The 25,695-nt window shown below is 52.9% G+C and overlaps 2 protein-coding genes and 1 pseudogene across 3 annotated transcripts; 1 reads left to right on the forward strand and 2 right to left on the reverse strand.

Annotated features, from left to right (window-relative positions):
• Positions 1 to 336: 336 nt before the first annotated feature.
• Positions 337 to 735, forward strand: LOC122913873 (annotated as a pseudogene).
• A 2,833-nt stretch (positions 736 to 3,568) lies between these two features.
• On the reverse strand, positions 3,569 to 23,319 carry CPT1C (carnitine palmitoyltransferase 1C). Of its 2 annotated transcripts, XM_044256845.1 has the most exons (20): positions 22,756 to 23,319; positions 22,140 to 22,213; positions 21,875 to 22,029; positions 17,441 to 17,580; positions 15,406 to 15,577; positions 15,046 to 15,147; positions 14,819 to 14,956; positions 10,812 to 10,889; positions 10,258 to 10,365; positions 10,058 to 10,142; positions 9,320 to 9,515; positions 8,994 to 9,176; positions 8,299 to 8,404; positions 6,520 to 6,636; positions 6,073 to 6,237; positions 5,702 to 5,836; positions 4,922 to 5,074; positions 4,367 to 4,480; positions 4,136 to 4,228; positions 3,569 to 3,887 (listed from the first exon to the last, which is right to left on the reverse strand). In XM_044256845.1, the coding sequence occupies exons 3-20, from the start codon at positions 22,013 to 22,015 to the stop codon at positions 3,702 to 3,704; spliced, it is 2,412 nt and encodes an 803-aa protein (XP_044112780.1). In that variant the 5' UTR covers positions 22,016 to 22,029; positions 22,140 to 22,213; positions 22,756 to 23,319; the 3' UTR covers positions 3,569 to 3,701. The 2 variants fall into 2 exon arrangements, with proteins under 2 accessions (XP_044112780.1, XP_044112782.1); XM_044256847.1 differs by lacking the exon at positions 14,819 to 14,956.
• A 424-nt stretch (positions 23,320 to 23,743) lies between these two features.
• ADM5 (adrenomedullin 5 (putative)) lies at positions 23,744 to 25,661 on the reverse strand. Its single transcript, XM_044260106.1, has 2 exons — positions 24,207 to 25,661; positions 23,744 to 23,999 (listed from the first exon to the last, which is right to left on the reverse strand). The coding sequence occupies exons 1-2, from the start codon at positions 24,308 to 24,310 to the stop codon at positions 23,744 to 23,746; spliced, it is 360 nt and encodes a 119-aa protein (XP_044116041.1). The 5' UTR covers positions 24,311 to 25,661.
• Between the last annotated feature and the right edge of the window lie 34 nt (positions 25,662 to 25,695).

Raw genomic sequence — 25,695 nt, forward strand, 5'->3', positions numbered from 1 at the left:
GGGCTCATTGCAGGGCTCAGTCTCACAAACCTGAGATCATGACCCCAGCCAAAACCAAGACTCAGATGTTTAACCGACTGAGGCACCCAGGCACCCCAATAAAGTCTATTTTTAAAAAGTAGTACAGGGACACCTGGCTGTCTCAGGCAGTAGAACATGGGACTTGTGATCTTGGGGTCATGGGTTCAGTTCCATTTTGCATGTGAAGCCTAATTAAAAAGAAAAAAAAATACAGATGGTTCCTGCACACCCTTTGCTCACCTTCTAATGTTAACCTTTTTCCTAACCATGGTACAGTGATCAAAACTCTGTACAGTGGGGCCCCCACACGGAGCCATGCAGGCGGGCGGCAGCAGGGAGCTGGAGGCCAGGAATTATTTGGAAAAACACCAGATTATGGAGTTGCTGAACTATCTCACCAGCACCCTGCTCTTTTTCCGGCTGGAAAAACCAAGAGAGTATTTAATATCTATATTGGAATGACTGAGAATTGCCAAAGTAACAGGCGTGGCTTTTCCTTTCTTTATGGATCCCTCTAACATCGTGTCTATGTTTGAGATGATGGACACTTCACATAAAGGCACCATATCATTTGTGCAGTACCGAGAAGGCCTGAAAACCCTGGGTCTGTTGGATGAAGATGAAGTTTTACAAGATGATGGACATGTGATAACTTTGGAAAAATTCAGATCTGAAGTGAACAAGAGGACTGAGAAAATATGGTCAGCATTTTAATAACACACCGTAAGTTCAAGATAATAAATGATTCTATAAAGTTAAAAAAAAAAACTCTGTACAGTGGGTTGAATAACGACCTTTATATCAGTTTTCTTAGGCTGCCATCACAAAGTACCATAAACACAGTGGCTTAAACAACAGAATTAATTCTCTCACAGGAAGTGGGGATGGCTTGGTGGGAAATGAAATGGGATTGTGTTCATTGTTGCTGCATGACAAATTACCCCAAACTTAGAGTCTTAAAACACACATTGATTATCTCACAATCTCCATAGATCAGAAGTGCAGACAGAGTTCAGTTTGTTTCCACTTCAGGGGCACCTGACTGGCTCAGTCGGTGGAGCATATGACTCTTGATCTCAGGATTATGAGTTTGGGCCTCTTGTTGGGTATAGAGATTACTTAAAAATAAAACCTTAAATAAATTTAAAAAAAAGATTCTCCATTTCAGGGTCTCCCCAGGGTAGAATTCACGTGCTGTCCAGGGCTGTGTTTTTTTGTTTTTTTTTTTTTTTTTAAAGATTATTTATTTATTTATTTGACAGAGAGAGATCACAAGCAGGCAGAGAGGCAGGCAGAGAGAGAGAGAGGAGGAAGCAGGCTCCCTGCTGAGCAGAGAGCCCGATGCGGGACTCCATCTGAAGGCAGTGGCTTAACCCACTGAGCCACCCAGGCACCCCCAGGGCTGTGTTCTCATCAGAGACTCTACTGGGGGGACAGCCACTTCCAAGTTTCCTTAGATTGTTGGTGGAATCCATTTTCTTTTGACTGTATAGCTGAGGCCTCCAGAGCCTTCCTGGGTGTTGGCTGGTGGTGGCCTCTACTTGGCCACCCACAGTTCTTTGGAAAGGAAGCTTTCTCAACATGGTTGCAAGCCAGCAAAGAGAATCTCTCACCCCATGGAAAGATTAAGGGGGTGACATGCCATTCCTTTTGCCATATACTGTTGATTGGAAGTAAGCCACAGATCTACCCACACTCAAGGGACTGACACAAAGTTGTGGACATGAAGAGGTAGCAGATCGTGGGGGTTCACCTCAGGGTGCATCTCCTATAGGGATGGATTTGGAAATGGGATTTGGAAGGGGGGTGAGGTTAGGGATATGGGGTTGAAGCTGACATATTGGGAGTTTGCATTACTTTTTATCCTGTTGCATACAAAGAAAACCCAAGACATAACAGCTGAAAACAACAAACATTTATTATCTCACAGTTTCTGCAAGTCAGGAGTCTGGCTCAGGAACTTACATGAGGTCACAGCAAAGAAGTCAGTTGGGCTGCTGTCATCTGCAGGGTTGACTGGGGTGGGAGATCTGCTTTCAAGATGGTTCCCTCACTGGTAGTTGGCAGGAGGCCTCAGAGCCTCAACACGTGGGCCGCCCCACAGGCTGCATGAGTGTTCCCACGACACGGCAGATGGCTTCCCACAGAGCAAGTGATTCCGAGAGAGAGTGAGAAGGAACCAGAAGTCTTTCATGTCACAGTTACTTCTACCATATTCTTTTACTTGGGGGAAAAGAGTCACTAGTTCCAGGCCACACTCAAGGGTGCAGGGGGCGGGGGGAGGATGAAGGGATGAAGGTCCACCTTGTGGAGGGAAGAGGGTCACAGCACTTGTCAAAAAATTTTTTTTGATTAAATAAACTCGATCTCCAACACAGGGCTTGAAATCATGCCCCTGAGATCAAGAGTTGCAAACTCTACTGACTGAGCCAGCCAGGCACCCTACTTGTCGACGTTTTTCAGAATCACTAGAGTTAGTGGGTTAGACGTGGAGGTTGGAATGGTGGCAGTTAAGGTGTTCAGGATTTTAATGTGTTGTGGGGTTTGGGTTATTATGCTCGACTTGATGGAAAAAAGGGGCTTGGGATCATAGAGTATGGGAATTATGGCAGTGGTGGATTGGATCATTGGGGATTTGGTGTGGTTAGATGGGGTTGGTATTGATATGACTGCGGCCGAGCTGGTGGGGGTTGTAGGGGTAGTGGGGGTAGAGTGGAGGTGCGATCAAGGAGTGTGCTGTTTAAGGTCATAACTATGGGTCAGGTTCAAGTTTGGGTTATGATGGGGATGCGATGGAGTTTTAGTGGGGTGATGGGAGTTTGGGGTTGGACATTTTCATGCTGGTCGTATGCTCTGAATTGTGGTTGAGTTTTTGGGTGTAGTGGGGTGTGGTGTTTTGGAATTGTTGGTTATTGGAATTGACAGTAGTGCAAGGGGAACATTAGTTGGTGCATTTCCTGGTTATGGAAGCTGAATCCCTCACCGAGGTAGAGGTTGAAATGGCTGGGGTTGGGGTTGAGTAATAAGAATCTTGAGTGGATGGGGCGCCTGGGTTGCTCAGTGGGGTAAGCCTCAGCCTTGATCTCAGGGTCCTGGGATTGAGTCCCGCATCGGGCTCTCTGGTCAGCGGGGAGCCTGCTTCCCCCTTTCTCTCTGCCTGCCTCTCTGCCTACTTGTGGTCTCTGTCTGTCAAATAAAAAAATAAAATCTTAAAAAAAAAAAACAACGAATCTTGAGGGGTTCATTTGAGGGGTGTCAACTAGAGTGAGTGGAATGGTGTCGATTTTTACTTTTGGGGCAGGCAGTGGTACTGGGGCTGCAGGAACTGGACTAATGAGAGTTTAGGGGATTGTTTGGCTGGGGTGGGCCTTGGATGCTTGGCTTTGGTGTGCAGTGGAATGGTCAGGGTTGGGGGTTGTAGCTGAAACTGATTGTAACTGAGAATTCAGGTTGGGCCTGGGGATGGAGGGGAACTCTTCTCCTTCTCCACCCTGATCCTCACCTCTCCCACCCCTGCCCAGCCCAACAGCACCGCAAACACCACAAGCCCAGCTTACAGATCTTTATTGGACCAGATGTGGGATTTTCCAAACCCAAAAGGCCACCTCTGTCCTGCACCAGCCCAGTTGTAGAGACCCTCTCCCTAGTTCTTGGGGAGACCAGCTCCCTGCAGGGAGGGGTCAAAAGTTGGTGGATTTTGTGGTTGCCTTGGAGCCCCTCTTGTGGCAGGGGAGACAGCTACCCCTGTGCCCCGAGTCCTCCTCCGGTAACCCTCTGCATCTGGGCTTAGGACGCTGTCCCTCCTGGAAGAGGGAGGCTACATCCAACAAGGCATCCTCAATGTGCTGTCCCAGTCGGTGGGAGTCCTGGAAGGAGAAATACATCATGTCCAGGAGAAGCTGGGAGAGGGGCTCCTCGGTGCTGGAAAACAGGAGGGCTGGTATCCCCGATGCCCCGGTCGGAGGGAGGAGGGGGCTGGGCTTCCTGGATCATAGGGGCAGCAGGGAGCTGGGATTCTAGACTGGTTGGTTGTAAGAGCAGAGGGAGTTAGGAGTCCAGACCCCTGGGTCCTGAGGGAGGAGGGTCCAGGGGTGTGTGTTCAAGTCTGTCTCACCGTTTTTGTGCTAGATTTTTTGCTGGAGATGTGGAAGGTAATGGTGTCATCCCCCATGAAGATGTATGAAACGCCATAACCGTGGTCATCGGCCTGGAGAGGGACAGAGGGAGGGGAACCAACTAGTCTCCGAACTCCTCCTCCCCCACTAGGCCAGAGTGCAGACCCCAATGCCCTTCTCCCTCAGGGTCTAGTGTCCAGGGAGGTGGGATCAGGCCCAGTTCCACTTACAGGCCCGAATCCACCACCAGAGGAAACGTAGTCAGGGTAATTGTGGACGTCAAACAGGTGGATTTGCTGAACAGGGATCTGGCTGGTGGCGAGCTGCCACTGCTCCGAGTGAACCTGAGGGGCAGAAGATGGGCAAGCCTGCGATAAAGACAGACAGACCCACCAGTCCACGCCCCCCTTGGCTCAGCTCCCTGCAGCTCTGGCCCTTTCTCACTTCTAAATCGTTAAGTTTCTCCGCCCTTCCCCTCCCTGACACCTGCCCTTCCACTCCTTTCGGACCACACCTCTCTGCTTCTGCCTTATCCTGCCCTTTTCTCAGGTCTTCCAGACCACACCTCCTTTCACCCCGCCCCCCCGGTGGCCACGCCTCTTCTTCTCCCTGACCACCCCCCCACCCCGTCCCATCCCCTTCTCTTTTCCCCTTTTCCGTCTCTGCGCCCCCTACCGACTCTCTCCTGTAACCCCCTTTTCCCACCTCACCCTCCTTGTCCTGAAGTACCCTTTTCCTCCCATGGTTCCCCTCTTCCATCTCTAACCCTTTCCCTGCACCCCAACCTGGTCCAGAAAGGGCGAGCGCAAGTGGAGAAATTGGGACACGATGTAGAGCGCGAAGAGGTGGCGGTCAACTCCCTGTCCGCTCATCGCTGCCTTCAGGAGAGCCTGGTGCTTTTCCACCGCCAGGCGGAACAGAGCACGGCGCTGGGGTTCCTGGGGGTCCCCCAGGGGGAGGTGACAGATCATGGAAAGACAGGAAGTGGGCTTACTGCTGCGGTTTGTCACATACCCCTGGCCTCAACCCAGCCTGCAAAATCCCTGCAAGGCAGAGATATCAATTCTACTTTACCAAGGGTAAACAGGCTCAGAGAGGGGACGTCACTTGCCCAGGGTCACACAGCAAAGCAGAATCAGATAGGTTCCCAGGTCTGTCTGATCTAGGGCCCCAACTCCTTCCACTGATCCAAAATAGGTAGGGGGAGAGGGAACAGAGGTACCAAGGGGGGTTCTGAGTAAAGAGGTTACAGAGGGACTACATGGGAGGGTACCAACGGAAGCCACAAGGTCACTTAGAGGTTAAATAATCAAGGAGAGCTAACATTGTGGAACCCAGAATCCCTGTTGGGTACTCCCCCATGAAAGCATATATCACACTCTGCTGAAATATCTCTGTCTCCCCCCACCAGTGAGTTCTTAGAGGTCAGAGACCAGGTCTGGTTCCTCTTTTGTCCTTAATGCCCATCATGGGGTCTGGTCCTCTGAAGGTACTCCAGAAATATTTGCAAATGTAGGAATGAGTGTATGGAAATGACCAAAGCCTCAAACGAGGTCTTCACCCACTGTTTTCTCTTTGTCCTCCATGGCTCTCACGAAGTTGCAGGCCTCCCTCGTACAAGACCGCACCGTTTCTGTCCGACCTTCCAGGAACAAGCGAGTCATAGTCGACTCATAAGTCAGGCAGAATTCACCCCTGTCCTGGGGGACAAGGGAGGAGCCTGTCAGCTGGTCTCTGGAAAACTTCACAAACTTGACCCGCCTCTGTGTAGGCCTCCCGCCTCCTCCCACTCAGGGAATATGTGGTCGGGAGAGAGAAATCAAGATGGCGGACCCCCAAGGGCAATGACCGAGAGGAGTCATTAAAGGGACTGACAAGGCAGGCCCAGGGGAACCAAAGTCCTGGCAAGGGGCTGAGGCCTAGGGCCCCGACTGACCCGGAAGTGGGCCAGCTGCAAGGCCACCTGGGTGAAGCTGTCTGAAGAGAGATGGCAGCGTTTGATGAAGCTCTTGCCAAAGTGGGAGAAGGGGAAGACGTGGCAGTCAATGTTTCCAGACAAGGTCTTGGCTCCCCTCAGGGCTAGAGAGATGGACAGACGGATCTGCCAGAGGAAGAGGGAGGGACGGATGGCTGGGGTTACAGATGGAGTAGGGTTAGAGCTGGGAGTGGGGCTGGAAGTGGAGGTGGGAATCGAGTCAGAGTAGGGGTGGAATGCAGAAATGAGAACAGAGACGAACATGTCACTGAAGGTCTGGATTAAGGATGGGGGTCAGGGTGGGACTGGGGTCGGGGTTGGGGTTGAGTTTGGGGGTAGGGATGAGCTTCGAGTCAAAGCCAAGGGGGCTGTGGGACTTGGAAGAGAGCTCCCAAAGCCCGGTCTCACCTTTTCTGGAAGGTCCCAGTGCAGCCGCTGGGGCTGGGGCAGTGAGGGCTCAGGATGGCCCTTGCAGTGGCCGTCTGCCGAGTAGCCCAGCTGAAAACATTCCGTGGCCAGAGTGAACTGTGTACAAACAGAGGCTGTCAGAGTCCTTTCCTCCCTCTGGGCTGACAGCCATCTAACCAGGGACTTCTTTTCATAAATCCCTCTGGGGGTTGGGGGGTGGGAGGTAGTCCTTGGGAATCAGAAACCTCTGATGTTCACAGGTGGGTTCTCAGGGTCAAGTTCATTGAGAGTAGGACTAATACTAACACTCAGAGGGGGCTTACTGACCCTTTCCTTCTGACTGGTAGACAAAGAGCCATCAACAGCTGCCCCAGCCCTCCCAAGACACCCGACCCCCACCACCCCCACTACCCCCACCAGGATCCTGAGACAGCAGAGGAAGAGCCCAACACAGCATGGACCTCCAGAGGGGGCCGCCTCCATTCTGATTGTTAAATATATATATTTTTTTAAGATTTTATTTATTTATTTGAGAGAGAGAGAGAGCATGAGCAGGGGCAGAGGGAGAAGCAGACTTCCCTCAGAGCAGGAAGCCTGATGCAGGGCTCGATCCCAGGACCCTGAGATCATGACCTAAACTGAATGCAGAGGCTTAAACCCACTGAGCCACCCAGGGGCCCCTTGTTTCAATATTATAAACCAGGAGTTGGGGCTCAGTGGGTGGCTCAGTGGGTTAAAGCCTCTGCCTTCCGCTCAGGTCATGGTCCCAGGGTCCCGGGATCAAGCCCTATATCCGGCTCTCTGCTCAGCGGGGACCCTGCTTCCTCTTCTCTCTCTCTGCCTGCCTCTCCGCCTACTTGTGATCTCTCTGTCAAATAAATAAATAAATAAAATCTTAAAAAAACAACAACAACAACTAGGAGCACCTACGACCTGCCAGCCTTCCGCTTAATTCTCACAGTAACTTAGGAAGAAGGGATTCACATCCCCATTGTAACGTTAGAAACATCAGAAGAACAACTCACTTGGGGCCTAGGAGTTTCCAATGATCTATACCATATTCTATGTGACATCTCTTCTTTCAAAGTCAATGGGCTGAGACCATAATGTTGACAAGAAGGGTCTGAGGGGGGCATGCCTGGGTGGCTCAGTGGGTTAAAGCCTCTGCCTTCAGCTCAGGTCATGATCCCAGGGTTCTGGGATCGAGCCCCACGTCGGGCTCTTTGCTTAGCAGGAGCCTGGTTCCTCATCTCTCTCTTTGCCTGCCTTTCTGCCTACTTGTGATCTCTGTCTGTCTAGTAAATAAACAAAATCTTAAAAAAAAAAGGGGGGGGGTCTGAGGGGTCTGAGGTTCAACTGAATTGACAGTTTCATTTATCAGTACCACCAAGGGGGGAAATTCTCATTTGTGAAACAGTGCTTACTGGGGGCTGCTCTTACGAGCTGAAAATGGCCTCCCTTTCCCACATACATGCCAGATCTCACCCTGGGCCCCATCCAACACCCCATATAACACTACGGAACAGCAGGAACCTGATAGGGCACAGATTCCATCCCCTATGATTTAGGGACTACATAAAATAGAGATGCTAAGGTTCTTAGGATTGGATGGGAACTTACAGATCAAAGAAAATCCAACCCTTTCAACCTGATGAAGGAAGAACCAAGGCTCCTGGTCCCATCTGAGCCTCTGTCTTCCCCCTGAGTGTAACGTCCTGGAGAGGAAGGTCTTTGGAAGTGGGGCTGATGGTCCCCGAGGCGGGGGGCTGGCTCTCCTACCTCCCACATGTGTCCCGAGATGGGGCAGTCTGCCCACGAGTGCTCCACGCTGAGGCCCAGCTTCCCGTTGGAGAAGACAATCAGAGTGAAGGATTTGTCAAACCAGCTGCAGGGGGAGAATTCAAAGTCGTCACCAGGGACCCAAGAGGGAACTCAGGTGCTTGAGTTCTGTGGGACGTAGGAGTGTCAGGGTGGATGGATTTTTCTGGAACCAGGGTTGATGTGGGGCTCTCTGAGAGGGTGGGGTCTCTACCAGGTGGTCTAGATGGTTTCTGGGCATGTCTAAGCTTTGTTAAATTGGAAGATTTTGGGGGGAACATGCCCAGAAAGGGCCAAGGCTCCCGAGTTGCTGAGAGGTTAGGGGGCCTCTTCTGGGAACCTCAGAAATCAGAGTGATGCCTGGGGTGCATCTAGGTTGTTGTCTGAGGATCTCTAGGTAGGAAGTCCCACAACTGAGGTCCTGAGTCTGGGATGCCTGGATGAAAATCGAAGGATTCTGTGGTTCTGAGCCTGAGGTCCCCAGGCTTGAGGTTCTGGCTTTGGGGTCTCTAGGTCTGCAGGTACAGGTCTGGGGTTCAGTGGTCCTCAGATCTGGGGTCCAGGGTCTGCTTGTCTAATGTCCAGAATCCTAGGTCTGGATACCAGGTTCTGGGGTCACTGGTTGGGGTGGGGTTCAACTCCAGGGGCTGACTCACCGGTCATGGCCCCTGCCAGCCAGGAGGGCACGGGCATAGGCATCCAGTGAAGCTGCAGGGTCCTCCCTGGTGAGCCCCGCAGGCTCGGAGTCCAGTGATACAAAGAAAGCTGCTCCTTCCACGGCCTCCAACGCATCCTCAGCCTGGATCTTCAGGGAACTCCGCACCTGGGCCCACATATCCCTGGAGGGAGAGTGGGGAAAGACACGTGCCTGAGCCCAGGCCACCCCTGCACCCCACCCAGCTTCTGCCCGGCCCCCCACCTTGCCTTTCCCCAACCTCCAGAGGGTGCTTGGGCCTCCATGACCCTGACCTCTTACTCTCACCTGGGTGCAGCAGTCAAGGCAGCCAGATGCTCCTCCTGGGGGCAGGCGGGGGAGGGGTCATCCAGGATTCGCTGGAACTGCTGCTCCAAGGCCCGTGGGGAGAGTAGGCCGCTTGGGGAGTGGGTCCCCACACGGAAGAATCGGCCTCGGTGGAAGACAGCCACATGTCGGCTGTCCCGGAGGTGGCGGATGTGATCTGGGGGGAGTCAGGGGACAGAAGGGCAGAGGGCAGGAAGGTCAGATACACTGCAAGAATAAGAACCATTTAGGATGCCTGGGTGACTCAGGCGGTTATGTGTCTGACTCTTGGTTTTGGCTCAGGGCATGATCTCAGGGCGGTGGGATCCAGCTGTTCCAGGCTCCCCGTTCAGCTGGGAGTCTGCTTGGGATCCTTGTCCTGCCCCTCCCCTCCCCCCCCCGCTCTTCCCCGTGCCACCCCGCACATGCACACACTCTCTCCAAAATAAATTTTAAAAAAGAATAAGAACCATTTATTAAGCCCATCCTGTATGGCTCGCACTGTTCTAAACACTTATGGAATCCTCCCGACCCTATGTAGCCTTATTATCCGATTTTAGAGATAAGAAAACTGAGTCTCAGAGAGGGCTACAACCTACCCGAGATCACACAGCTAGGGAGCAACGGTGCTGGGATTCAAACCCAGGAGAACATGCGCTCAACCCTATACTGTATGTATACTGTATGCCTTGCTCAGCGAGAACGCCAGAGAAACCTCACCTTTTTGGAGGCCAGGAATGCGCGTGGTATTGAATATCTTCTCGTACTGGGCGGAGCACAAGGGACGCATTCCCATCAGCAGAGTCTGCAAGAGACCATGGGCTCAGGATGACGCGGCCTGCCAGGACCCACATGGCCACACAGCCACAGGACCACAGCCTCCGACCCCAGCCCATGGGTCGGGGAGAGGGGGCTCTCACAGGCAAGATCTCCTGGCGGTTCAGCCGGTGGCGGTAGAGGAGGAGGGCATGGACGGCGTTCCCCGCACGAGCGGCCTGCACTGGTGTGGGAGTGACGTACAGGAAGTCCTGGGGGCCAGCCGAGGGGACGGCAAAATGCCTGGGATCAGGTCTGGCCCCTGCTCGGGGCACAGACCCCAAACACAGATGCTGACCCCAACAGTCGGCAAGATGGTGAATTAGACTCTGATTGGGGTCACTGACCCTAAACCCCCCCACTTTTTTTTTTTAAAGATTCTATTTATTTATTTGACAGAGAAAGATCACAAGTAGGCAGAGAGGCAGGCAGAGAGAGAGAGAGGAGGAGGAAGCAGGCTCCCTGCTGAGCAGAGAGCCCGATGCGGGACTCGATCCCAGGACCCTGAGATCATGACCTGAGCCGAAGGCAGCGGCTTAACCCACTGAGCCACCCAGGCGCCCTAAACCCCACTTTTTATAGAGACATCCCAACCCTAGACCCGGGGAGCTAAGAACCCAGCCCCTTCCCAGCTCCTAATCCCGTTCTCCCTTCTCACCATCATGTAATAGTTACTGTTCACCATCAGCGAGTGCCGGGAGCGCAGGTACACGAATTCTTCCCACCAGTCACTGACCTAGGAGTGGGGCATAGAGACGCAAGGCTGGGGCAGCTGTGGCCAAGGTCGGGGGGTGCGGCAAGATGCCCCAGACTTTGCCTTGTCAAACAGGGGGGTAGAGCTCAATGCAGGAGGCCATCATGATCAGTAACTAGCAGTAACCTATCAGTCCTACAGTTGGGGAATCTGTTAGCTAACCCGTGCTACACTCATGTCCTAGAATATCATCAAGCTCTCCAAACAGATCAAGGTGCACCTATCTGACCGCTGCGGAATGAGCAAGCACTGAGACAGCTGCCGACTAAAAAAAGCTAGGTGCACAATAAGATATGTGAAATGATCTCATATAAGATTTTACTTATTTTTTTTTAAAGATTTTAAAAATGTATTTATTTGGCAGAGAGAGAGTGTGCACAAGCAGTGGCAGCTGGCAGGCAGAGGGCGAGGAAGAAGCAGGCTCCCCACTAGGCAGAGAGCATGACCCGGGGCTCAATCCCAGGACCCCAGGATCATGACTGGAGCCAAAGGCAGATGCTTAACTGACTGAGCCAGCCAGGCGCCCCACATACGAGATTTTTTAAAAATACCACTGAGAGGGGCGCCTGGGTGGCTCAGTGGGTTAAGCCGCTGCCTTCGGCTCAGGTCATGATCTTAGGGTCCTAGGATTGAGTCCCGCATCGGGCTCTCTGCTCAGCAGGGAGCCTGCTTCCTCCTCTCTCTCCCTCTGCCTGCCTCTCTGCCTACTTGTGATCTCTCTCTGTCCAATAAATAAATAAAATCTTTAAAAAAAAAAATACCACCGAGATTGAAGTATCCATCAACAGATGAATGGATAACGAGTGTGGTCAATCCATACATAGAATGGGTTGGGGGTTTTTAAAAAGATTTTATTTATTTATTTGACAGAGAGAGAGGTTACAAGTATGCAGACAGAGACAGAGAGGGGAAGCAGGCTCCCCGCTGAGTGGAGAGCCCAACGCAGGCCTCGATCCCTGAGATCACGACCCGAGCTGAAGACAGAGGCCTAACCCACTGAGCCACCCAGGTGCCCTAGAGTGGGTTTTTTTAAAACAAAAGATTTTATTTTTAAGTCCTTTCTACACCCAATCTGGGACTCAAACTCACAACCCTGAGATCAAGAGTCGCATGGTCCACCCACTGAGCCAGCCAGGCGCCTCTGCAATGGAATGTTCATATAAAAAGGAATGACAATGGGGCACCTGGGTGGCTCAGATAAGTGTCTGTCTGTGCCTCAGGCCATGATCTCAGGGTCCTGGAATAGAGTCCCATGTCGGGCTCCCCGCTCAGCGGAAAATCTGCTTCTTCCTCTGACCCTCCCACTCACTTGTTCTCTCTCTCTCTCTCTCAAATAAATAAATAAGAATCTTAAATAAATAAAAAGGAATGGAAACCTGATGTGCACCATGACATGGGTGGACCCTGAAAACATCAGTCCAGGTGAAATGAATCAGACACAAAAGGACAAATCATGTATGATCCTACTTACACGGAAAACTCTAAAACAGACAGATTCCTAGAGGTAGTAAGTAGACTAAAGTTTACCGGGCACTTTGGGGAAGTGGGAATGGGGATGTGTACAGAGTTTCTCTCTGGGATGTTGAAAGGTTCTGGAAATAGATTGTCGTGATGGTTGCACCACATTGCAGATGTACTTAATACCACTGAACTGCATACTTAAAAAGGGTTAAAATGGTAAACTTTGTATGTTGTCCATTTTATCACAATAAAAATTATATATGTTACATATATTTTATATCATATATTTAATATGTTTCTGTGAGTTATATAATATATAATCACATTATATATTATATAACTTAATCACATTATATATTATATAACTTAAAAATTACACATAATTAGGGGCACCTGGGTGGCTCAGTGGGTTGAGCCTCTGCCTTTGGTTCAGGTCATGATCTCAGGGTCCTGGGATCGAGCCCTACATCGGGCTCTCTGCTCAGTGGGGAGCCTGCTTCCCCCTCTCTCCCTGCCTGCCTCTCTGCCTATTTGTGATCTATGTCTGTCAAATAAATACATAAAATCTTTTAAACAAGTATACATAATTATATAAATAAAATTTATATTATATATAAATACACGTTATATATATAATACACATATTATATAAATAAAATTTATATAACATAAGTCAAAAAATAGATAAAAAGTCTGATAAGATAGCACTGTATCAGACTTTAGTTGGCCTTGGTTTTTTTTTGTTTGTTTGTTTTCTTTGTTGTATTTAAGATAATGGGGTATGTTATAATGGGCAGTGCCTTAGAGATACAACGAAATATATACTGTGTGTGTGTGTGTCTGTCTGTCTGTCTGTCTGTCCATCTGAACACACATGAGCATTTGTACTGGCACAGAACCTGGCCCAAACAGCTTGAAGGGAAAAAAGTGTAAAAATTAAGGTCTGGCTTTCCTCCTACCCCTCCAGACATGACTCCGTCCCCTCCATGGAGTTTGTCTGACTGACCTTTCCATGCCGCTGGCCCTTGGGGGACAATGTTTCAATTTCCTTCTGCCCATGAAGGTTCCGTTTGCTGTCACCCAGGCCTCTTTCCTGAGCCCTCACTCAGGGGTCGGGCTGCCCCAGGGCATCTCCCCACCACCCCCCAGGCACTCCCATGGAGCTCAGTGGCTTCACCCCAAAGCTGCTCCCCTTCTCCCCATCTCAGGGAGAGCCCTCAGGGGAGGCCCGTGGGTGCCATCCTCGCCATCTCCCCACCCCCAGCGTGGCAGTCCCAGGGCCCTCCCCTCCTGCCTTCGACTCTGCCTCATCCCCCACTCAGGCCTTGTCCTCTGCCCCTTGTCCTCTCCCCCAACACCCTCTCCAGCCCCCCAGGCTCCAGTGTCTTCCCTCCAGTCTTTCCCCGACAACAGAGGTGATCCCGACCCACCCCTGTGCAGAACCCTCCCATGGCTCCTTGGCATCCCCTAGAAAAAGTCCTGGGTCCTCAGCTGGAGTTCAGGCCTCTCCCCACCACTCCGCCGTCACCTCTCGTGAGGATCATCCTTCAACCCTTTGTTCCAACCAGAGGAAAGCTCTCCTGGCTCCCAGCCCTTGCCCTGCAATCTCCTTACTTCCTCACCTCTCTCTGCTCAGCCCTTTCCCTCCTGCTGACCAGCTTGACAGATTCAAGTTCTGTCCAGTCCTCAGGGCTCAGCCCTAAGAACTTCTCCTCCTGGAACCCTAATCCTCTCAGCCAGTGGTGGTGTCCCCAGACCACCCCATCCCTCAGGCACTCACACCACCCAGTGTGTCCCTTCACTGCTACCTCCACCTCATCCCACGCTGCCCGCAGCTATTTATGACTTCCCACAGAAAAGGACACCCATAATCCCTGATTTGGGTGAACTGCTGTCTTGTTCTGTGCCTCAGTTTCCCAAGAAACTCAAGTCAGAGTACTACCAAAAGCCTACTAGCTCCTCAACTCAGAATAGAAACCCATCTGGGGGAGGTGCCCTCGCGCAGAAGGAGCGGGTAAAACAAGAACATCTCCGAGGGCGGGGGCTCAAAATGTTTTTTGTCGCGTGCCAGGGGAGAGCTGAAATGTTGGTTAAGTCCTGGAATTGCGGTTCCAGTCCTGGAGGGTTGGGGGCGGGGCTGTGGAGGTGGGCAGGCTGAGATTATTGAAGTCAGACTCAGAATGTCGGAGCATGGGGTGGGGAGGCTCAAAATGTCGGCCCATGACGGATGGGGTTCAGAATATTGGAGAGTAAGAGCAGCTTGGAGGAGCATCTGGGGCAGGGTTTAAATTATAGGAGTGGGAGGGGCGGGGCTCAGAGTATAGAGAAAGGGGTGGGGAGTGGGCGGGGCACAGGGTGAGGAGTGGGCGGGGCATGGGGCGGGGAGGGGCCTAGACCTACAGGGGCTTAAGGATCCCTCAGAACCCTGCGGATCCGAGTCTGGGACTCACGTAATTGGACGCCCACCAGGATTTAAGCTGCAGGTACCACTGCAGCAGCGACGCCTGCAGCCGCAAGAATTCCTGCGCAAGGACGGACGTCCAGTCGAAGTCCTCGTTGGAGAGGATGGGCCGGACCGATTCCAGGTACTGAGCGGCAAGAAAAGGGTAGGTCACGCCCCCCCCCGCCCCCGCCCGCCCCAGCCCATCCCAGGTGGAGGTCCTCCAGGCAGACCCACCTTGCGCACAGTGTCCTGCACGGAGGGCACGGGCTGGCGTGGCAGGGAGCGCTGGTAACTGAAAAGCATTGTTTTGCGGCCGGAGAAGATGCGGACCAGGGCCTGGAGGGAAACGGGAATTATTGGGTCATTACACCCCTCACTAGGGTGGGGGACCAGGTTTGGGGGTGATGTGGCAACCTACAGAGAGAATGGGATAGAGACCCAGAGGAAGTGGGGGGACAGAAACCCAGGAAGAGGAATAGAGACCAGAGAGAGGTGGACAGGGTCCCAGAAAGGTGGGGACAGAGACCAGAGAGAAGGAGACAGAGAAGTGGGTCCCCGAAAGGCCTAAGGAGGGAGGGCTCTGCCCTCACATACCAGCCAGGTCTTAGTGGGTGAGGACATGGCTCCGTGGGGTTCAAGGAGCCAGCCATGGTAGGACAGAAGCAGCCTCAGGGCCACGTGAAGCGTAAAGATCAGGGCTCCCCACAGGCACGAAGCAAACAGCGCAGCTGCCAGGACTCCCCGAAGCCTGTGGTGCTGCCCACCCCTGGGGGAGTAGAGAGAGAAGGGGCCTGGGTTTCCGGCTCTTCGGCCTCGGACTGCTCCTCCCTTCCAACCCCACCCAGCCCTTGCTTTCCCAAACAATGACACCAAAGCTCCTAAAATCACTTCCCATGAAAACAGATAGGTACTTAATACGGAGGAGCTGGGTTTTGTTTTTTTTTTTTTGGAGGGACACACACTTGGGGTGCCTGGATGGATCAGTCAGTTAAGCGGCTGCCTTCAGCTCCTGCCATGATCCCAGGGTCCTGGGATGGAGCCCCACCTCAGGTTCCCTGCTCAGTGGGAAGTCTGCTTCTCCCTCTCCCTCTGGTCTGCCTCCCACTTACGAGCTCTCTCTTTCCCCCGCTCTCAAATAAATAAAATCTTAGAAGGAGAAGGAGAATAAGAAGGAGGAGGAGGAGGGGGAGGGAGAGGAAGAGGGGGAAGAGGACGAGGAGGGAGGAGGGGGAGGGAGAGGAAGAGGGGGAAGAGGACGAGGAGAAGAAGAAGAAGGGACACACTTCTCTCTCCCAGCATCAAATTATACTTTAAAGCAATGGTTCTCAAAGTGTGGACCTTGGCATCTGCATCTGCAGGGCCTGGAAGCTGGTTGGAAATGCAAATCCCTGGACCCCACCCAGACCTACTAGGACAGACTCTCTGGGGGTGCCCCCGCCATCAGTGTTTGAACAAGCCTTCCAGGTGGTTCTAACACACACTCAGGAAACGCTGATCTGCGGATCGGAAACTATCACAGATCAGCAAGTTTGCAAAGCGGCATCAGACACATGAGCAAGGCCCACCTAGAGGACTTGGGTCCTCCGAGTCTTGGGGCCCTTACTTCCCCTCTGTAGACGGGGTAAATCTAGACTCTCTGGAAGTTCCTACCTCTGATCCTGGTTCCTACCTCTGATCCTGTGTCTGCCCTTTGGGACTGTCTGTACAAAACTGGAACCTTCTTCCCCAGGAGGACCAAGCCAAGTATTAGAACCATTAGAACCTGTTACTTCCCCTGCACCTGGGTTCCAAACCTTTCCCAAAAATGACAATTACAATAACACAACCACTACCGTTTAGTAACCTCCTGGCACTGTACTGAATGGATCATGTGCATGCTTTTTTAAAAGGAATTTGTTTATTTATGTATGTAGGCTCCATGCTCAACATGGGGCTTGAACTCACAACCCTGAGATCAAGTGTCTCATGCTCCACCAGTTGAGCCAACCGGGTGCCCCTCCAAAATGGGGATGCTTTTGTTTCTTTCTCCCAACCACCATGGGAACCAGTTTTTATTACCTGCACTTTAATTTTTTTTTTAAGATTTTATTTATTTATTTGACAGAGAAAGATCACAAGTAGGCAGAGAGGCAGGCAGAGAGAGAGAGGAGGAAGCAGGCTCCCTGCTGAGCAGAGAGCCCGATGCGGGACTCGATACCAGGACCCCGAGATCACGACCTGAGCCGAAGGCAGCAGCTTAACCCACTGAGCCACCCAGGCGCCCCCTATTACCTGCACTTTATAAATGAAGACTGACAAGAGAATAACATCTCTTGCCTAAGACTACGAAACTGGAGCACCGCATAACTCCAACTTTTGTCAGTACATAAATAACCATATCTGGACATTTTCTAGCTTGTCAGTGTCCCTCTTAGCAAGAAAGGGAGGAAATCACCTCCATTTTACTCATGCCATACCTTTATTAATCTGACCCAAAGTAAATCTCAGAGGTTAATTTTCTTTTTATTTATGTATTTGTTTATTTGTTTTTGAGGTTACTTTTCTTTAGCAGGCATTCCACGCTGAGAGAGAAACTCACTTGGTGGAGGGAGAAGAATTAGGGATACTAGGCTCAGATGGGGGAGCTTACCAGTCTGGCAGCAACTCTTTGATCTTTTCCATCAGTCCTAGAGAAGGATCCAGCTGGAGGAACCAGGCGAGCTGGATTGCACTGAAGAGGAAGAGCCAGCTGAGGGGGCTGGCAGGGAACACACCGGTGAGAAAGTCATTCTGTGGGGAGGAAAGAGCACCCATTCAATCAATGATCCCTCCTCTGAGCAACATTCTTAGATACTGTCAGAGCACCCAGCGTGTGCTGAGCCCCGAGCTGGGTGTTCAAGACCCAGGGGAGACCAGACAGATCTGGGTCCCGCCCTCAGGGAGGTTAGTCAGGAATGAAGTGAGTTCTACTGGACATAAGGCACAGGAGCCCTGCGGAGGCGAGCTGCTCAAATTGAAGAAATCAGGAAGGGTTCCCTGGAGGAGGTTACTCTCAGCCAAAATGATCCCCCATATGCCACAGGGTCTGGAGCTCGGTAGGCCTTCTAGAACTACATGACCATGGGATGAATGAAAGTCCTGGGGTACTAACCAGACTCCCAGGGAAGTGCCATGGAGATAACTAACGCTTAACCAAAGGGACGACCAAGCACCATCATTGTTCTAAGCACCACCTACAAGAATGAACTCTGAAAATCCCCCCAGCAACCCTGTGAGGTGGTACTTAAGTGACCTCATTTTACAAAAGAAAACACTTCGTTCCATGGTCACGCAGAGAGTATGACAAGAGCTACTGTTAGCGGGGGTACTGGCATCAGGGCTGAAGAAATTGAGTTCTCTCTTTTCTCCACATTTAGCCAATAGAAAAGGCTCAGGGTTCATGGATGAGAGCTTGGGCTGTGTCACTAACAAGCTAAGTGATCTCAAGCAAGAGGGCTTCCCCTCTCTGTTTCAGTTTTCTCATCTCTAGAATGGGAACAATCCCAGTAGTGGGCTCACAGGGCTGTCACGAGCGTAGGATGAGAAAACGTCCTTCGGCAAATGCTGATCGCAGTCCTACAGCAGTGATGAGACAGTAAAAGTCCTGCTGTCCTGGGGGACAGAGACAGCAGCTACCCAAGAAAAGTATTTAGGGTAGTGTGACAGAAGGCAATAGAGACTATGGAGAAAAATAAAGCCAAGGGGGCTGTGGGGATGGAGGAAAACTGCATAGCTCAGAGCCAGGCACACTGTAGGTACTCAATAAACATGATTACCATGACCCGTTCTGTTGCTACTCTGCCTCTCCTTGGGGATTTATTCACTTGACGATCTTTCTTTGGTTCGGCCAGAAAAGCTTATAGGCAAACATGGTGATTTCATTGTTTATGATTCCTTTTTTTTTTTTTTTAAGACTTCTTATTTTATTTTATTTATTTGACAGACAGAGATCACAAGTAGGCAGAGAGGCAGGCAGAGAGAGAGAGGGAAAAGCAGGCTCCCCGCTGAGCAGAGAGCCCAATGTGGGGCTCGATCCCAGGACCCTGGGATCATGACCTGAGCCGAAGGCAGAGAGAGGCTTTAACCCACTGAGCCACCGAGGCGGCCTATAGGTTCCTTTATCTGCTGCTCTGAATTGTGGTAGGACAGGGGCTTTGTAATAAGGGGAAAGGTCTCCTGAGCACTTTCCAGGGACCAGGGGCATCATTGCCCCGCTGCTCAGTAAGGTAGCAGTAAATATCACTATGCCCATTGCATGGGTGAAAAAAACTGAGAAGACAAAAGGTTTGAAGAACTTGTCCAAAGCCATGGAGGGGCCACTGTGAACCCCCTCAAATCATCCAGAGGGTCTCGGGACTGTAATGCGACAGATAAAAAGCAAGGTGTCACGTCCCACGTGCTTTGGGAAACCATCTCGGGATCCCGTCACTCTGATCTCCTGCTGATGAACAACCCACACAGACGCTGTCCCACATGCTTGGCCCAAATGACCCACTGCACGTGATGCACGACAGCCCTGTGGCACAGGTCATTAATACTAATTAATTAATACTAATGAGAGAGTCTGGGGGGGGACACAAAACTAGGGGTCCCAATAGTCAACAATGCAGCACCAGTCAAAATCTACCCGCAAGCCTAGAAATCGGAACAGTGGTTGCCTTGAGGGGGGTGCACACCGGTAAAGGGCTCAAAGGAACATTCTAGAATGGCCTGTCTTGCTAGGAAATTGGTTACACAGCTGTTGTCAAAATTCAAGGGCCGTGGGGCGCCTGGGTGGCTCAGTGGGTTAAGCCCCTGCCTTCAGCTTGGGTTGTGATCTCAGGGTTCTGGGATCAAGCCCTGCTTTAGGCTCTCTGCTCAGCCGGAAGCCTGCTTCCTCCTCCTCTCTCTCTCTCTGCCTGCCTAACTACTTGTGATCTCTCCCTCTGTCAAATGAATAAAATCTTTAAAAAAAAAATTTAAGGGCTGTACATTTTAAAAATCTGTGCATTTTTTCTGAAACTATATCTTAAATTTAAAAAATACATATGTGTGTATATACATGTGTATCTAACCACAGGCTAATGGCCACATGGTAATGTTTTAATTTGATGGATTAGCCTGAGGGCAGGGGCGGGGGGTTTCCTAGCAGCGGCTGACAAAGCCCTTTGGGTGGGGGTTGGCACGTGGCTGGTTCAGTCAGTAGAGTGTGTGACTCTTGATCTCAGAGTTCTGGGTTCGAGCCCCATGTCAGGTGTAAAGATTACTTAAAAATAAAATCTTAGGGGCGCCTCGGTGGCTCAGTGGGTTAAAGCCTCTGCCTTCAGCTCAGGTCATGATCCCAGGGTCCTGGGATCGAGACCCGCATCGGGCTCTCTGCTCATCGGGGAGCCAGCTTCCTCCTCTCTCTGCCTGCCTCTCTGCCTACTTGTGATCTCTGTCTATCAAATAAATAAATAAAATCGTTAATAAAATAAAATCTTGGGGCGCCTGGGTGGCTCAGTGGGTTAAGCCACTGCCTTCGGCTCAGGTCATGATCTCAGGGTCCTGGGATGGAGTCCCACACGGGGCTCTCTGCTCAGCAGGGAGCCTGCTTCCTCCTCTCTCTCTCTGTCTGCCTCTCTGCCTACTTGTGATCTCTGTCTGTCAAATAAATAAATAAAATCTTTAAAAAAATAAAATAAAATCTTAACAAGAACAGCAAAAGCTCTTTAGAGGTCTGGGGTAGGGGCTTTTTGTCCACTGGAACAGATATGTCTCTATTTTAACAACTCATAAGGCTATTGAGGTTCCATCTAGCCTGCCCAACCGTCTCTGCTTCAGGAGATCCTCCAGGCCCCCGCCACCCCCTCTTTTAGTGACAATGCCCCCAGCCTCCCTCCTCCAGCCTGGCTCTACTGTTCTTCTCTGTTCTTCCAGCGCACAAGTCACATGATCTGACATACTCCCCATCTTGCTTATTTGTCCCCTTATTGCCTTCTCCTCCAACTAACTCTAGAGTTCCACGAGGGCAGGATTCTGTCCTGCTCCCTGTCATGTCCCCAGTCTCCCAAGCAGTGGCAGACCCTTAATAAATGCTCCATAGATATCTGATTAATGAATTAAGAACAATATTATCAAAAGCTAACACTCCGCACTTGACACAGGCCAGGTGCTTACGTGTAAGAATTCACTTAAACCTTGAGACTGTCCTGTGGGGGGGTGTTATCATCGCCCCCTTTTGACATGTGGGGAAACTGAGGCTTGGAGAGGTACCCTTGCCCAAGGTCACACAGCTGGTAAGTAGCTGAGCCGTGATGCAAAGTCAGGCTTGGCCAACCCCACAGGTGTTTAAGACTCGTGTTCACAGACAGGACATGACCACCAGGGGGACTCTGGATGCTGTAGAACTGGGGACCCTGGGGGCAGGCATAAGGCTCTGGTTAGATGTTGGGCATGGGCATTCTAAAGCAAGGACAATGAGCCCAGACCAGGACAGCAGGGTCTGTAATGATGGAGAAGTGTGGATATAGACATTTGGAGGTTCACATCTGGGAACCACAGGGAAGGTGCACCGCCTACTGGAGACGTGTACTGGGGATTCAGAAGCAAGGGCAAGGAGATGGCCCCCAGACCTAGGGACAAGAGCTAGGGGGAAGAAGGGCCCTTCAAGACTGGCTGAGGGCTGACAAGATCTTGATCAGGTCACAGTGTTCAGAAATGAGCACCCAGATTAGAACCTGGAGATGAAAGGGGAAGCTGAGGGGAGCACCATGGAATATGGGGTATGAATTCTAGAAATTGGGTGGAAGTTGGGTTGGGGGATGTGAGGAAAAAGGAAAGTGGTCCAGGAAATGGTATTAAGAGGTGAATACAGGTTCCCAGTAGGTGAGGTTGAGGGTTCCCAAGTGAGCCTTAGAGAACCCAGAAACGGCTATTTAAGGGGTTCTAAAGGTCGACAGCAAAATTCCCAGAAGGGGGAGATAGGATCCCATTAGTGGAACCACCAAGATGCTGGAGGTGGGCCTTGCCCACCCCAGAGCCTAACTGGATTCCTGAAAGGAAACCAAGCCGTGGCCCTCCTCACCCAGAAACGGGCGAGGTGCCTTTTCCAGGAACGCAGTCCGGAGAGGTAGATCTCCTGCAACACAGGGGCACTGAGCTCCACTTCGGCCCCGTCCGAGGTCATCGAGGGTCGGAAGCCCACAGCCTGGTGCGCTTCAGCCATGTCCCGCTAGAGCCCTGGGAGGTAGACAGAGGGTCATTCTCCATGTCTCCAGCCTCAGACCCAGGAGTCTGGGTCCCCAACCCCCTCCCCCTTACAGACCCAGGAATACAGGACGGCGGCTCACCCCTCCTTAACCACCTAAGGGGTCTTGAAGGACTTGGCCAGACACCTCCGGTGAGGGACGTCAACTGAGGACCTCTGTGAACGCATAGAGAGCCAGGAGGAACAATTCGCGTTAATCCCTTTTGCGGTTCTGCTGAGAACGGCGTGCAAGGCAGTGCGCCCCTCCCCATGAAGGACTTTCAAGATTCAGGGTTGGGGGCGGGAAACCGGTCCAGGGTTGAGTTGCGGGGTCTAGAGAAAAACATCAGTCCGAGACCCATTTGAAATGAACACCTGCCAGACGTTGGCACCGTCCGCCCCATTTCCGCTTCCCATGCCGGGGCAAGGAGGGGGGATGGGGTGGGTGGGGAGTGGCGGGGGAGGAGCGGGGGCGGGTGGCGGATGGCGGGTGAGGAATGTCTATAAATTCGTCCGGTCTAGGGCGTCCCCCTCCCCCCGCGCTGGGGACTGGAGAGGATGGGGTAGGGAGCACCCTACTGCGCATGCCTCACAGCCAGGGATGCTGAGGCTGTGAGCGGCTGCGAGCTTCGAGGACGGGTGATGGAGACGCCCGCACGCCCAACACAAGCCACAGGCCTCCAGGCCCCGCAGGAGCTCGGGCCCCCTCCGATACTTACCACGCCGAGTCAAAGGTCCGCCGATCCAATCCTGGAGACCCAGCCCGAGCACAGCCCCCCACCCTCGATTTAGAGTGCCAGACCCAAGTCTCCCACTTGCATATGTCCAATCCCAGTGCGATTAGTCCACGACTTGGTCGTCGGGCCTCCGGAGCTTCTGGTCGCCCCCGATTATCCAACATCCAGGAACCCGGGTTTCTGCCTCGCGTGCGCCTTGCCGGGTATTCCAGTCTCTGGTTTTATCCCCGCCCCCTTCTAACCCTCTGCGTTCTATCCCCGCCCCCTTGAATCCCAGCGTCCAATCCTCTCGCTCCGTTCGAGCCCCAGCCCTCAGTCGTTTTCTACTCGGCCGGATTTCTCCACCTTTGGCTTCCCGGGTTCTAAGCAGCTCCTCTCCTCCAAACCCCAGGTTCTTGGGCTTCCCTCTCCGCCTTGTCTCACTCTCCTTCCTCTCTGCAAAACGAGGCTCAGCTTGGAACTCACAGCCCACATTTGGGCACACGTAAAGTCACGCGCGTGGGTATTGAGCCAGACCGAATCAAAGTTCTACCAACCCGAGGAAGGAGGGCTGTTCTGTGGGTTGGGTCAGCCTCCCGGGACCGCCCACAGAAAATGCAGCTGCGCGGACTTAATGGTGCGAAGGAGAAGCTACAGCGGGTTGGATTCAAGTTAGACAGGCAGAGGGACTTCTGTGTGGGAAAATGTGCATGGATAAAGGGAAAGATTATGTTAGAGACTGGGCTCTGACTGGGAGGCCGGAATGGGCACAGACAAGCGAGGCTGAAAGAGGAAACTCGTTTTATTAGGCTCCGGACTCTACGGGTATTCTAGTCCCGGTGTCCTCCTGGGTCCAGCCCAGTCACAGCGCGGGGAGAGTTTTTGAGTGAGGCCAGGAGATGGAGTTAGGGGAAAAAGAAATCTGGGATCGTGGCCCCAATGCCGAGATGGGTAAGCCGAGGCCAGGGGAGGGCCAGGGACGTGCCCAACGTCACGCAGCAAGCTGGGCACTGCGCTGGCCTCTTTTCTTCAGGCCAGGGTCCTGGAGACGGAGCAGGGCTCTGGCCTCGCGCCGACGGCGGCGCCCGTAGCTGTGGGGGTCCTGGGGCTCGCGGCCGGCCTTCCCGGAGAGCTCCTTGGTGGAGGCGGAGCTGAACCAGTAGATCATCTCTGGCAGGCGGTGGGTCTGGCATGTGACCAGGGAACAGAAGCGCCTGCGGTGCTGGGCGACCTGGCGCTGGGGCTGCCTGGGGAGGGAGCAGGGGAGAAGGCCTCGCTCAACAGAATCTTCTCGAGGAAGGGGTGTAGGTGGGGTCGGGGCCCGCAGAACTCCGCGACCGCAGAGGCGCGCTTACAGTTCATCCCTCCACGCAGAAAGCAGTGGCCTGAAAGGGGCGCACGGTCCTCGCCGTGTCCTTCCCTCCCTGTACCCGCTGCCGGCCCGCCTTGCTCACCTGCCCACGGGGTCCCGGTCCCCCAGGACCGTGGAGGCGAGAAGCAACAGAAGGATGTGGAGAGTCATCGTGGGGCGGGGCCGGGAGTGATCCTTGAAACCCATGCGCGAAGCGGCCCCTCTGGGGTGCGGCTCCGCCCTCTTCCCCGAGTCGGAGAGTTCCCGGGAGGCCCCCTTGAGCTCCAGGAATCACGGCCAGTCCCCACTACCCACGCGGGGAAAAATGAGGCCTACACGAGGAGGCCACACCACACCAGAAGGGCAAGCTTAGAACCCGGATTCCCACGTCCTACTCGGCCTCCGAGCCCTGGCAGGCACAGTTAGACAGAGGAGCTATAACCCTGGGAGGCCTCGGGAGAGGGACCCCTTTAAGGCGAAGGGAGAGGGGTGGGGCAGCTGACACCTGCTAGTGGTGACACAGCTTAGGGCTTCCAGGAAAGGGAAGTGCTGGGCTGCTGCGACCTCAACCTTAACCCAACCCATCCGGGACCATGAGGTTTCGTGGGCCAGGCTCCTTTGTGGGTTGGACGATGCGGGCGCACACGGAGCCCTCTTGAATGGTGGACAAAGGGAGTCTGGGGTCTAGCACAGTCAGCAGACGTCATCCCAGAAGAGGACTTGGTGTAGACGGGTGTGAAAAGCCACCGGGCCTAGGGCTCTAGCTGTACTGAAGCAGGTGTAGCCAGGACCGTGGACAGGGAAGTCATGGTGGTTTAGGTGACCTGGGTCCTGTGGACAGCATCCTGTGGGACCAAGGACTCTGCACAAGGCCATGTGCAAGGGTCAAGTATAGATGCCATGCCTGCAGCAGAGGGTGAACACAGTCCCTGGGGAGCTGTCAGTGGGGCCTCCGAGTCCATCTCTGTAACGAAGGGAAACAGGGAGGCCCTGCTGCCCTGGCGTGGGACACCCCCCCACCCTCGTCCCCCACCTCCAAGTCTCCAGCTAGACTAGGGAAGGAAGCCAACACACAAGGAATTCTCACCCCTTAACCTAACCCCCCCATGACTCAGTTTCCCCAGCTGCAGAGGGCAGGACAGTAGTCACTGCCAGTCAGCCCTGGCCTGGCCTTGGAGGGTCCTGGACAGGAAAAAACAGCCAGACACTGAAACAATGTGTGCGCTGGGGGAGGAGGTGTGGGGGGGAGATGGCTTTCTGGGAAACTTAAGGGCCCAGCTATGCTGGGAACCCACACCCCAACCCTCCCCCAGCCCAGCAGGGCAACTAGGGGCAGGAGCCCTGCCCAATGGGGACAAGAGGGAACAGGGCCTCAGGGGGCATATGGGGGGGACGGGGGAGGTGGGGGAGAGACATGGACCCGAGGAGGGGGACAGGGGAGCAGACCCTGGCAGGGGGCCATGGATGACAGAGACCACAAGAGGCCAGAGCCAGGGAGCGAGACCTGGAGACACAGCAGGGGCGACAGAGACCTACAGTGACCATCAGGAGCCCATCCCAGGACCGCCGGCTGCTCAGGCTGTCCTAGCAGA

The sequence above is a fragment of the Neovison vison genome, chromosome 7 (genome assembly GCF_020171115.1).
Source record: "Neovison vison isolate M4711 chromosome 7, ASM_NN_V1, whole genome shotgun sequence".
In the NCBI taxonomy this organism is placed as follows: domain Eukaryota; kingdom Metazoa; phylum Chordata; class Mammalia; order Carnivora; family Mustelidae; genus Neogale; species Neogale vison.